General features: G+C 49.9%; 1 protein-coding gene across 2 annotated transcripts in view; it reads left to right on the top strand.

Moving 5' to 3' along the window:
* LOC8044033 (aladin) overlaps positions 1-13393 on the top strand; it is a 33827-nt gene that overhangs the window by 9353 nt on the left and 11081 nt on the right. For both annotated transcript variants that reach the window (XM_040222536.3, XM_040498477.2), the window contains exons 8-9: positions 1227-1347; positions 10362-10486. In XM_040222536.3, coding sequence (XP_040078470.1) covers positions 1227-1347; positions 10362-10486 — 246 coding nt within the window. The remainder of the gene's footprint in view (positions 1-1226; positions 1348-10361; positions 10487-13393) is intronic.

Consider the following 13393-nt stretch of genomic DNA (forward strand, 5'->3'; position numbering starts at 1 on the left):
ATAAAATCTGTTTGCAATGTGACGAATAAGTTGTGCTATTATAAAACTGCCAGGTACAACACCGTATGGTTTCTCTGAAAATATCTTTACAGGGCACTGGAAGTCTTTGAAACCCCTTGAATTTTTGTCTTCAAAACCTGTATGAGCAAGTTTTACCAACTCACGTCTAGCTTTTCTTTAGTGCTGCTACTGCTATAATGAAAGTATCTCTAAGAAAAGTGTTCCCAAATATTTAATGAAATCATTTGCATCTATTGAAGCAGTGCTTCCTTGACACTTCAAGTTCTCCCATTTTACTCCAAGTACAGTGTCAGGATTATGTACTCGGTGTAAATTTTCTGGTACTTTCCAAAAAAAGTACTATGGTTGACCTGCAATGGCACATCTCTCAAGTTTATTTTGTAATGGAAGCTATCAGTGAAATCACAACCTTTTGTATATCAAACCAAGGGCAAAGTTCTTTTCTTTTGCTTTAGAAGCACGTTTTTTTCTTGTTTATGGTGTGAATTCCTGTTTTATCAAAGGGAAGTATGGTGAGAACAAAGAAAGATTGCGGTATGAAAGTTTGTGCACTTTACTTGGAAAAGACATTGTGTACTTCTGTTACGAAGTTTATTTGAAAGATGTTTTGCCCAGTGCACACTTGCAGCTTGAAGCACAAAATCTACTAGGTACCTGGTAATTTTCCCGTAGTGCTTTTGACATTTCCTTCCAACACTATATAGAAGATTTGGAAAAGTTTCACATGAACCTTTTATCTTGGAAGAAAGTTGAGACAGGAGCAGAACTAACATCCTCTCAAATTTCGCCAGATTTAGTGGCCTCCGCTTTTGCCTCAATCTTTCTTTCAGCAAGCAAGATATCAATGAATAGCCTTGAGGCTCATATTTCTTGTTAGCACTGCAAACATATTGTACCATAAAGCTAGGTATAAAGGTTCTCCTGGAGAATGTTCACCGTATCAAGGAGGATTTCTCCTTGATGCGGTTTGGTTCAGGTTAGGTTCAACTCAATCGGGGAAGAAATGTTCACTGTGGAGCATGGAGTGCCAGGGAGCAATGAGCATAGTTTCCAGACTAGCAGACATCTGGCAACTTCCACCAGCTGTATAGAACTCTGCATGGTCTGATGAGTGAAAACCAACTGCCCTTACCTGGTCGATTCGTTCGAGTCGGTCTTTGACGGTTTAAAGGCAATAGGCTCCTGTCATGGTTCCTCCCGGTCAGGCCGTCATCTGCTTACGCTTCCCTGCTGTCCCGCCGGGGCCACCAGCCCGTTACCAGTGTTGCATGGCATCCCAAGGGAAGCCTCCTGGCCTCTGCATCTCCAGCTGATTCGTCCATGTTGGTAAGAGCCTCCCATCTCTGTTCCTCTCGCAGGAGTCAGAGGATTGACTTGTCTGCTCGATCGGATTAGACCTCAACTGCTTCATGTTTTCAGAGTAGCTATGTAGATTGTTTTTTTCCTTGTTCAACGAAAAGACTTCCGTTGCCAGGAGGAATCGCAGCAGACTGCTTTTGTTTTTTTAAGTGATCTGTGTGACCTTCTGTTTGAGGCTTTGGGAATATAGAAACATGAGTTTCAAATTCATCTTGCAAAATGTGGGTGCAATTATTCAATGGAATGAATACTGCTTAATCTTAAAAAGTTTGGGTTTGCTGGTGATACAGTAGAACCCCTTTATAGTTAACCTTTCGGAACCGGGCAGTAATTTTACTATATCAGGAGTTTTACAATCTCGGGAGCCCCTAAAAACATCTGTTATTTAAGCTTTAAAAAGGGAGTAAAAATGAATAAAATGTATATTAGTCCAAAAACAAACACCACAACTATAAAAAATATCAATTATGTTGCAGTAAGGAACTCACTTATATATCTGTTTGTTTTGTAGGTGCTTTGTACTTGAGAAAGAATCTCTCGAGGCTTGTCGTCTGGGCATAGTGTTGCCCGTTAGCAACCGCTGCATATGGAGCCCCACTAACTGTCCAAAGCCAACAAGAGGTCTTGAAGGGGGGGGAATTCGGGTTCTTCCTCTGGGCAACACTTGTTGGGTCCATTATTCAATGGTCGCGTCAGAAAACGGCACCTTTGTCACCCGACTTCCGATGAAGACCGACACAGTTCTTTGCCTTAAAACGTTCAGACCGTCTGTTTGATCCCTTGAAATCTTGTTTTCTAATAACAGGTTGACTGGCATGTTTGCAGAGCATGCTTGTCGAAATCACTCAAGCAGTGCTGTTTCAACACACTCATTTTTGGAGCTTTGAAGCTTTTCGCAGTTTCCACTGTTTCCATTAATGATTATTGCTTTAATATACTTCCCATTTTCCACCAAGGCCCCGACTGTTGCCACAAAAATGTTAAATTCATCCGCAATTTGCTTTTTCGCCCAGTTGTAACCTGCTTTTTGAACAAGCCCAGTTCACTTACAATGTGGATCAGTTGTTATGTGCAGCTCAATCCCGAACACCCAAAAAAAGAAAAGCTCCACCTTCTCGGTTTCGTTAGGTCTATTGTTTTGACGTGGCAGACGATCGCATTCCCCGAGAAGAGAAACAATCGCAAGTGACCGCAGCACCACTGACGCTCCCTCAGAAAGCCATCATCGTGCAACGTAGTGCAGCAGCCTGTTGCGTTTTGGTAGTTAATGCACACTTTTAGAGTTTCTAGGAGCTTATCTGCTCTGGTCACACCGAGAAAGTATGCTGATGCACTTCATCGGTATCGCCGTGTTTTAGTGGAATCTTGTTAATTTGAACCCGAGGGGAACAAAAACTTTGTTTGAATAAGGAAAAGTTTGAATTATTAGGAGTTTCCTCCCTAGAGACACATAGGACGGGACCTGCATGTTAGTGTGAATTATCCGCGAGTTTGAATTAAGATTCCATTTACTATAACTGATATTTGAGGTTTGACGGTTTACTATATCAGAAGTGTAGCTATAGAGGAAACGGGAATTCAGTTGGGACCGGTGCTTCCTTTTACTATAACCGGAGCTTTACTACATGCAGATTTACTATAACGGGGCTCTAATGTGCTAATTTCTCGTCGCCCCGTCGAATTGTCGCGGGGCTGTCATTTTAACCAAAATTTCAAGTGCGTCTGTTTGTTGTTGGAATGTAATGTGCGAAATGCAGCTTGTACTCAAAGAGTGCTTCCACTGCTTTCAGTCCTTCACTGAAATAATATTGCCGCGCGCAAGGCTGAGAAAGCAACGCTCGGTCACGGTCCTCCAGAAAGTTCCCGTTTATTCATGTACCGCACGTAACTTCTATCATTTATCCCTGCTTTTGTTTTCTAGAAAGTGCGTGTTCATTCTCGCCCCGATCACGCGACGCTCGAACCGCTTTCGCCGAATCTTCGAGATAGCGGCGCACTCTAGATAAGAGGCCGCCCGCGACCTTGTCGAGTCAGTCTCGCCCCAGCGTTCGACTCTGCTGCCACGCCGACTTCGACGCCCGCGACGCTCTATTATTATCTTTTGTACTCTTTTATTTTTGGCACAAGTTCGCCACATTAAACGTTTATTTCTTCTTGTTTATTTCCTGTTTTCTTTTGGTCACCACCCGTGACATTTTGGTGGAGGTGCGGGGTACCGCATGCCCGTGCAGCGTTCTCCTCCAAGGGACCGCAGTGCAAGTCCGATTCCCGGCTCGGTGAGAAGACCACTCACCGCAGAACCTGAAATTCGGACCAGCCGCCGCACCAAGGGAGAGGATCCTGAGTACGGTTTGCTCCTGGACAAGCCCAAGCCGCAGAAGACGACGATGGCCAACCAGTCGCAAGCCCCCGCCGCTTCTCCCGTCGTCTACATGCCCGTCGCACCGCGGACGGCTGCCCCCTTCCACGGTGAACTCTACGAAGACGTCGAAGACTGGATTGACCAGTATGAACGCGTTGCCCGCCACAATGGCTGGACCGACGAGCAACGCCTGCACAACGTTTACTTCTCGCTTGAGGGAACCGCCAAGCACTGGTACGAGAACCATGAGTCCTCTTTGACGTCGTGGGACATCTTCAAGACCGACCTGAAGGCTACGTTCGTCAACCACCACCGCCGAGAGAGAGCCGAGGACCTACTGCGAACCAGGACCCAGGGCCCCAATGAAAGCGTCACGAGCTTTGTGGAAGACGTGCTCCGCCTGAGCTCCCGCGCCGATCCTCAGGCCACCGAGGGAAAGAAGCTGCGCATTTTGATGCGGGGCGTGAAGGACGACATCTTCGGAGGCCTCGTCTGCAACCCGCCGGCAACCGTTGACGCCTTCGTCAGCGAGGCGACAAACATCGAGCGCGCCCTCCAAGCGCGCGCTTCCCACTACCAGCGGCAGCCAAGCGTCACTGTAACCGCGCTGCTTAGCGGTGAAAACGTGCCTGGTACGGAGATCCGCGAAATTATCCGGGAGGTTGTCCGGGAGGAACTGCGAAGGTTGCTGCCAACCACCAGCCGTCCGCCAACCATTTCCATCGCCGAGGCTGTCCGAGAAGAAGTGCATCGCGCGCTCCAACCAGAGGTTCCCGTCACCAGGGTGGCACCGGAGGAACCGACGTTGAGCTACGCCGCCATGGCCCGACGACCGCCGCAAGCTTCCCGCCAAGCCACGGCGCCACCCCGAAGAGACGCCCCAACGCCGCAGTACCCCCGACGGCCGGAAGATCAGGCGCACGTTCCCCCAGAGCGACCTGCGCCGAGGAAGACAGACGTCTGGAGGACGGCCGACCGACGCCCGCTGTGTTACCACTGCGGGGAAGCTGACCATGTGTACCGCCGATGCCCATACCGACGACTCGGGCTGCGCGGATTCCATCCAAGCGACCCGCGCCCCCGGTATGGTGAACGCCCTCGGGAGATCGACGAGTACCTGCGACGACCCCAGTCCCCCGAGCCTGCGTCACGCCGAGAGTTCCGGTCGCCGTCACCACGACGTCCAGCTTCGCCGATGCACCGACCCCGACGTGAAAGCCTGTCACCCCTCGCTCCACGCCGGGGAAACTAGGCGCGGCAACCCCTGGAGGTGGAGTTGCCGAAGACGACCGACGCCAAGATCCTCCACGAACGTCGGAGGGCCCCCACTCGAACGCTACCGGAGACCGAAACGACGCTCCTGAAACGGTGTCCAACAACCTAAACGTCATCATCGACGGCCACGACGCATCGGCACTCGTGGACACCGGAGCAGACTACTCAGTTTTGAGTGGGAGGCTCTCCCGCCGCCTTCGAAAAGTCACGACGCCGTGGGATGGACCTCAAATACGAACCGCCGGTGGGCACCTCATCACACCAGTCGGGCGATGCACCGCTCGCGTCGAGATCCACGGTGAGACGTGCCCTGTAAAGTTCGTCGTTCTGCAAGACTGTTCGAGGGACGTTATTCTCGGAATGGACTTCCTCTGCGAGTATGGCGCCGTCATCGACCTCGGAGCAAACCAGTTGACGCTGCGAAAGCCTGTTTCACCACCGGAGGAACCCAAAGCGACGTCATCTGCGGTCCGAGTCCTCGCCAGCCACGTGAACTTACCGCCGCGGTCGAGTGTTTTCGTACCCGTCGGGATCACCGAAGATTTCTGCGGCGAAGTTCTGCTCGAAGGAAGCCTCCAGTTGCTTCTGGGAAGAGGAATAGGCTTCGCAAGAGGAGTTGCTGAACTTCAGGATGGCCGCACTGTGGTCCTCGTGACGAACTTCCGAAACGAAGCGCAACACCTCACAAAAGGTGCAGCCGTGGGCCAGGTCGAGGAACTCCGAAACTCCGCCGCCATCGCCGCCATTACTGACGAATCCTCACCACCTCAGCAAGACAGTGCGTCGCCAGCGCAGCTCGACATTGACCCTAAACTCCCGGGCCCGAAACGACGACAGTTGATTAACCTTCTCGCCGAATACCGCGACTGCTTTGCCACGTCGTCGAAGGTGCGCCAAACCACCGTTGCGAAGCACCGCATCGTTACCGAGGACGACGCGCGCCCGGTGCATCGATCGCCATACAGAGTCTCCGTTAAAGAAAGGCAGGCGATCCAGGAGCAAGTTCAAGAAATGCTGAACGACGACATAATTCAACCTTCAAGCAGTCCTTGGGCCTCTCCAGTCGTACTGGTTAAGAAGAAAGACGGGACGCTTAGGTTCTGTGTAGACTACCGGCAGCTGAACACGGTGACGAAGAAAGACGTCTACCCACTCCCCCGCATCGACGACACTCTAGACCGGCTGCGCCACTCTCGATATTTCTCATCGATGGACCTGAAGAGCGGCTACTGGCAGATCGAAGTCGACGAAAGGGACCGAGAAAAGACAGCCTTCGTCACGCCGGATGGACTGTACGAGTTCAAAGTGATGCCCTTCGGACTGTGCACGGCGCCAGCAACTTTCCAACGTGTCATGGACACCGTACTGGCAGGACTAAAGTGGCAGAGCTGTCTCGTCTACCTCGACGACGTCGTCGTGTTTTCCAGCGACTTCGACGAGCACTTGCGACGACTCCGAGCAGTTCTCCAAGCCATACGGACCGCCGGACTCACCCTGAAGCCGTCAAAGTGTCGGTTCGCTTATGACGAACTGAAGTTCCTCGGCCACGTGGTTAGTAACGAAGGTGTCCGCCCAGACCCCGAGAAGACTCGTGCCGTCACAGCATTTCCAGCGCCAAGAGACAAGAAGGCCGTCCGAAGGTTCCTTGGGCTATGTGCCTACTATCGGCGCTTCGTTCGAGATTTCGCAAGAATTTCCGCACCGCTCACACACCTCACGAAGGACGCCGAGAAGTTCGAATGGGCCGATGAACAGCAGCAGGCATTTGACGAGCTGAAGCGACGACTACAGACTCCTCCTGTTCTTGGACATTTCGACCAGGATGCGGAAACCGAGATTCACACGGACGCAAGTAACGCAGGGCTTGGCGCGGTTTTGGTTCAAGTACAAGAAGGCACCGAGCGAGTCATCGCCTACGCAAGTCGGACATTGACCAAGGCGGAGAGAAATTACTCCACGACTGAGAAAGAATGCCTTGCGGTCGTCTGGGCAATCACAAAGTTTCGTCCGTACTTATACGGGAGCCCGTTCCGGGTAGTCACAGACCACCACTCGCTCTGCTGGCTTGCGAACCTCAAGGACCCGTCAGGACGCCTCGCGCGGTGGAGTCTCCGACTACAAGAGTTCAACATGACCGTCGTCTACAAGTCAGGCCGCAAGCACAGCGACGCCGACTGCCTGTCCAGAGCTCCCGTCGCAACACCTTCCGGCAGCAGCGACGACGATGACGACGAGTGTTTTCTGGGCGCAGTGAACATCGACGACATGGCCCGGCGTCAACGAGACGATCCTGAGCTGCGCGCACTAATAGAGCACCTGGAAGGGCGCGGGAGTGCGATGCCACGTGTTTTTTCACGAGCGCTGCCGACCTTCGCCATTAGACAAGGTGTACTCTACAAAGAGAACTTCGGGAACAACAACTCGCCATGGCTGCTGGTAATCCCGACCGACCTTCGGGAGGAGATCTTTCAAGCCTGCCACGACGACCCGACGTCCGGACACCTTGGTTACAGCCGGACCCTGGCACGTATTCGTGAAAAGTATTACTGGCCCAAGCTCCCCAAAACCGTCCACCTGTACACGCGATCATGTCATGAATGCCAGCGACGAAAGAAACCTCCGACGAGGCCGGCCGGACTCTTGCAGTCAATTCCTCCGCCAACAGCACCCTTCCAGCAGATCGGAATGGATCTACTTGGCCCTTTTCCGCCGTCGACGTCGGGAAATCGCTGGATCATCGTCGCCACAGATTATCTCACGCGGTATGCCGAAACGAAAGCCCTTCCTTCCGGAACTGCTGTGGAAGTTGCCAAGTTTTTCATTGAATCCATCGTCCTCCGGCACGGCGCTCCCGAAGTCCTGATCTCAGACCGTGGATCATCATTCATGGCCCAGCTGACGCAAGAAGTCCTTCGTCTCAGCCACACCAGCCATCGCCGCACCACAGCGTACCACCCGCAGACCAACGGGCTGACGGAGCGACTCAACAAGACAATCGCCGATATGATCTCTATGTACGTCGACGTAGAGCACAAGACGTGGGACGAGGTGCTGCCCTACGTCACGTTCGCCTACAATACGGCGGTTCAAGAGACCACTGGATTCACCCCTTTCCAGTGGTACATGGTCGGAAGGTAACGACCATGCTGGACGCCATGCTGCCCCATGAGCCATCTGACAACGAGAGCGACGACGCCCAGGCGGTTGCTCAACGCGCCAAAGAAGTTCGCCAGCTCGCCCGACTCCTGATTCAAGACCAGCAACGCGTCGACGCCGGCCGCTACAACCTTCGTCGCAGGGACGTCCACTTCCAGCCCGGAGATAGGGTGTGGGTATGGACGCCCATCCGTCGCCGCGGCCTCAGTGAGAAACTGCTGAAACGGTACTTTGGACCATACAAGGTACTTCGTCGCCTCGGCGAACTGAACTACGAGGTGATGCCCGACGGAACACGAACATCGTCACGCCGCCCACCACGACCTGAGGTCGTCCACGTCGTGCGCCTGAAGCCGTACTACGCTCGATAGGACTGTGGACCTTTTGTGCTCCAAAAGACTCTTTAGTTTATCGTTCTTTTTTATTTTGATTTGTTTTACACTGCATCGGGGCGATGCACTTTTAAAGGGGGGAGTAATGCCGCGCGCAAGGCTGAGAAAGCAACGCTCGGTCACGGTCCTCCAGAAAGTTCCCGTTTATTCATGTACCGCACGTAACTTCTATCATTTATCCCTGCTTTTGTTTTCTAGAAAGTGCGTGTTCATTCTCGCCCCGATCACGCGACGCTCGAACCGCTTTCGCCGAATCTTCGAGATAGCGGCGCACTCTAGATAAGAGGCCGCCCGCGACCTTGTCGAGTCAGTCTCGCCCCAGCGTTCGACTCTGCTGCCACGCCGACTTCGACGCCCGCGACGCTCTATTATTATCTTTTGTACTCTTTTATTTTTGGCACAAGTTCGCCACATTAAACGTTTATTTCTTCTTGTTTATTTCCTGTTTTCTTTTGGTCACCACCCGTGACAATATTGCTTGTTGCTGCTGCCAGCGACGAACAGTGACAAGTAGACATGAGCACAGAGGCGAACAGAAACTGTTTCTGTGTCCACATCTCCTTGTCATCGATGGTGGTGTTACTCGAGTGATGTGGCAGAAAACGGCTGTGCTCGGTCTGCTTCCGCTGCCCGATGGCCTCGTCTCGTACACAAGATCAGTTTTCCGCTCATAATGTTTTCCTTCGGTAAGCTGTAAGCTTGCAAACTTTTACATTTGATTCCAATTGCTTTCCAATTGCTGGCTGTACACTCTGGCGCCAATACACAGTTTGCTCATGTGGTGCAAAGAACACGGTTTGTTATTTTTTTAGTCTTACTCTCTGTTCTTTGGGGATATATTGGGGTTAGGTTTGTGAATGTCCAAAAAAACTAAAATCACGTCAGCTCTTTTTTTTTTTTTTTTCACAACCCCTTTGAGAGTGGGTGACTCCCAAATTCCGCATCGTGCCTTGCTTACATTGTTTCAAAAAGGAAAGTTACGCGGGCCCTTCAATTTCGTTTGTTCGAAACAGAATCCTTTTAACTTAGACAAGGAACTCTGCCAGCAAAGCTACTACCTCTGAGCATGGCTACATGGAGATGTTTCAGGCACGCAGAGAGGTAAAGACTGGAGCAGAACAAGGCAGATCTTAAGCACTGACATGGGTGCTCCCGAGAGAAAGAATGAGAAAGAGAGTTACAGAACAGCGGAGAAAGAAAGCAGACAATGTGGAGCGCAAGTTCATATGTTTCTTTTTCCGGGGGTTGTGGTGATGTCAGAACGCCGAGCTCTGAATGGCTCCGATTGAAGGATAGTGGGTAGACCTCAAGGCAGCTTGCTTTGAGGTCTTCCCGCTATCCTTCAATCAGAGCCAATCAGAACTCGGTGTTCAGACATCACCACAACCCCTTCGAAAGAAGTAGACAAACTTGCGCTCTGCATAGGTTAGGCATGTTCGTTTTACCACGATGGGTTGAAATTGTTGAAGTGCCTGTCAGCTTTATTTATTTTGATACAAGGCACGATGCCAGTGCTTTCCTGCAAACTAAGTGAGAAAAGAACTAGGCACAAACCTTATTGGTGATGTTTTCCTGCTTCTTTGTGTATCTTAAGGGTCGCCACCAATGTGGGCACATCGGGATCGCCGACGTCCGTGCCTCTGCCCTGTTGTTCCAAAGCGGCTTGAATGCATGAGACCTTTTTCCTCGAGGGTATTATATTAACTTTAAGGAGGCATGATTTTGTTGTTGCCAAACTGCATCCCCCGTGTGGGTATAGTGTACCATTCCTCCATGTCTCTCTGTCTGGCAACCAGATCTGGAACGTGTCCACTGAGGAGTGTGTTCCCCTGTGCCGGCTGGCTGGAGGGGGCGTCTGCCTGCTCAGGTGGTCCCCCGATGGAGCCCACCTGCTCGCGGCCGCTCCACAGAGTCTCTTCAGGTGAAGCCTCCTTTGGTTTTAAATGTTTCTCCTCCTTTGTTAAAGGACACATGCAAAGGAAAAAAACATTTTTTTTAAACGGCTTAGATGGAAAAAGGACGCCATAAAACGATTTTACAGCGAAGAAAAAAAATTTTTAGAGCTATATTTACGGCGCAAAACAAATTTGTAGTTGGCGCCCGCGGGCACCGCAGAAAAGTGGTCTGTATTTATCACGTGACTGGTCTTTATTTATCACGTGGTGCTTGCGCTCTTTCGGAAGCTTCCTATGGCCTCTAAAAGTAACTTATTAATCTTTGTTTGAAGTATAACGAAAAACCAAGATGAAAAAGTAACTTTTAGAGCCCAAAGGAAACTCCTGAAAAAGCGCAAGCAGACGTGATAGACCAGTGCGCCGGTCAGACGACGGCGGCGGCGCCCCGAAGCAGACAAACTTGTGCGGCGGCGGCGACGGCGGCGTGGAGAAACGCGTTGAAGCGGCGTTCGCACAACGCTCAGCGTGCGGCGGCGACGCAGCGCGGCGGCGCGCGGGCCTACCACGTGACCAGCGGCGGCTCCCGCGAGCGCCAACTACAAACTCGCATAGCGCCGTAAATGTAGCTCTAAAAATTTTGTTTCTTCGTTGTAAAATCGTTTTATGACATCCTTTTTCCATCTAAGCTGTCTAAAAAAAATGTTTTTTTCCTTTGCATGTGTCCTTTAAAGGCACAAGGTATAGAAAACAGCCGTGCGTCGCAACTTCATCAGGCCCCTGCCGTCCTTATACATAGTTTTAATGCTAAAGCATTAGCTGTACCGTAGAGTGGAGCCAACAACGTCTGTAACTGCAAAAAAAAAAAAAAAACGACGCCTAAACACTCGTAATTGTGAAAAACAGTACCTAAATTGGCTACGACACTTCATATTAGATGCTTTGTCAGGGAAGCCGGCGCAGCCGCTCAAGTTCAAAGTGGACGCACTTGAGAAATAAAGCACCAAGAAAAGCACAGCAATGCAGCTGCCTCGTCGTGGAAGCCGGCGGGTGCGCTCAAGGTTAAAGCAGATGCGCTTCGTAAATAAAACACAAAGAAAAGCGCAGCAACGCAATCTTTCTTCACGGAAGCCATCGTGAAGCCAGCAAGGTTCGCCGTGCCTGCGCAATGGGGGAGTAAATTATCCAACTCGTTGCGATACTTAGCCCCCTATGTCATGTCCCCCTCCATATAGTGATTCACTTGCCCAAACAAAATTGTGTAGCTTTCACAGATTTTTCTTTTTCTAAATCTGTAAAGCCTAGAGAAAAAATGCCCCATATAATTTGTATAGAAAGGTTAAAATGAATTGCTAAAAATTCAAGAGCAGGCTATTTCCTGGTCAGAGCATGTCAAAGAGCAATCTTGATATTTTTCTACTACTGTGATATGGTATATGTTCTTTAAGACCACAGAAAGGCACATTTAGGTATTAATTTGGTTGTGGCACTTAGTATTAAAAGGGATTTAATTGCAGTTTCCTATGCTGCCCAGGTAGATCATCACAGAGCACAACCAGGTTAGATACTGTGTTGTTCGTGATCATTGCAAGGCAGAGAGTTTAGTTGCATCTAAAATGTTAGCAATGCTTTCCTGGAAGACATAGTTCCTATTTCAATTTGATCTTGCACATTTGCCTTGTTCTTGTTAATGTTGTCTTGGGACTTGATATATATCCATTCTTTGCTCACATAAGTTTTACAGTTTTACTTAGCTCCGAGCTCAGTTTGAGAATGGGGCTGGCTTGCTCGAGTTGGTGAGTGCGAAATGTGCAATGTTTTTACTGGTACCACTTTTATTGCGCCAAGCCATGGGCCCCAAACCCCGGCTCGCAAAGGTCATCTGACCGGCCCGTGCTTTGCCGTGGTCCTTCCATTGAAGCCCAGCCCGCGATCTGTTTTTAGCAGGCCCACTGCTGCCGGGGCAAAAATGAGTGCGCTAAGGAATTAGCGGCGCGACATGCACCAACCGCGCAAACCAAAATACTAGAGAGAACAAGAAAAAACTGCCTATAGTAACGTGGCTCCTCTTGCCATATTAATAATTGGATATTGTCATCACTAGCATCGCCATTCTTAATCCTGTTTTAAATCTATGTATGTAAAAATTACTTTGCATTCTCAGTATATTGTGCTTAGTGTCCTGTGTCGTAACTATCGGATGTTGTTAGCATCAGTTGTATAATTTTCATTAGTCTTCTGCACTGTGTGAGTATGCCAAAGTTTTATTACGCTTTGTGTAATGCTTGGTGAGTTTTATGGGTTCTAATTATTTTGCAATGTCATAATTAGCTTGATATTGACTTTAAAAATAAAGTGCACATATTCATACACCTTAGATTTTTTTTATTTTTACTTTTAATTTTGTATTTAAATGCTTATCTAGGATTATTTTAGTATTTCCCCATTTATAATTACTTACTCAGTTCTTTTCCGACCATCCAGGCTGTGACAGGTCCCCTATCCGGCCCCTTATCTGAAAATTTTGGAGATCCCTGTGCTAACCTAACACTCATTTCCAATAAGATTGTAAGTAAACAAGACCATCCCATCAGCGTTTCTCCGCTTCTCCTAGCAAGCCAGCCCTACCGTCCTAAAGTGCATCTGTAGTGATCAACGATGACATCTAGAAAGGAAGGAGGAAACAGTGTCTAAACTAAACTAAGGTTTGCTAAGGAATAGAAGAGGGCTTACATGGTGCCGTATGTGACACAAGGGAATCTCGGTGGCCTGGCTCCAAGCAGGCAGGTTGAGCGAGGAAAGAGACGTCCACACAAGCCGGCGATTGGAACAAGACTAATATATATTTTTGGGAGTCGTACAATGGGGCGGAGGGGTACGGGGACCCGACAGTTGCTGCATAGGCTGATGACGCTGATGTTTGAGTGGCGCCATCG

This window comes from Ixodes scapularis, unplaced genomic scaffold (genome assembly GCF_016920785.2).
Source record: "Ixodes scapularis isolate PalLabHiFi unplaced genomic scaffold, ASM1692078v2 PGA_scaffold5__190_contigs__length_132052651, whole genome shotgun sequence".
In the NCBI taxonomy this organism is placed as follows: Eukaryota; Metazoa; Arthropoda; class Arachnida; order Ixodida; family Ixodidae; genus Ixodes; species Ixodes scapularis.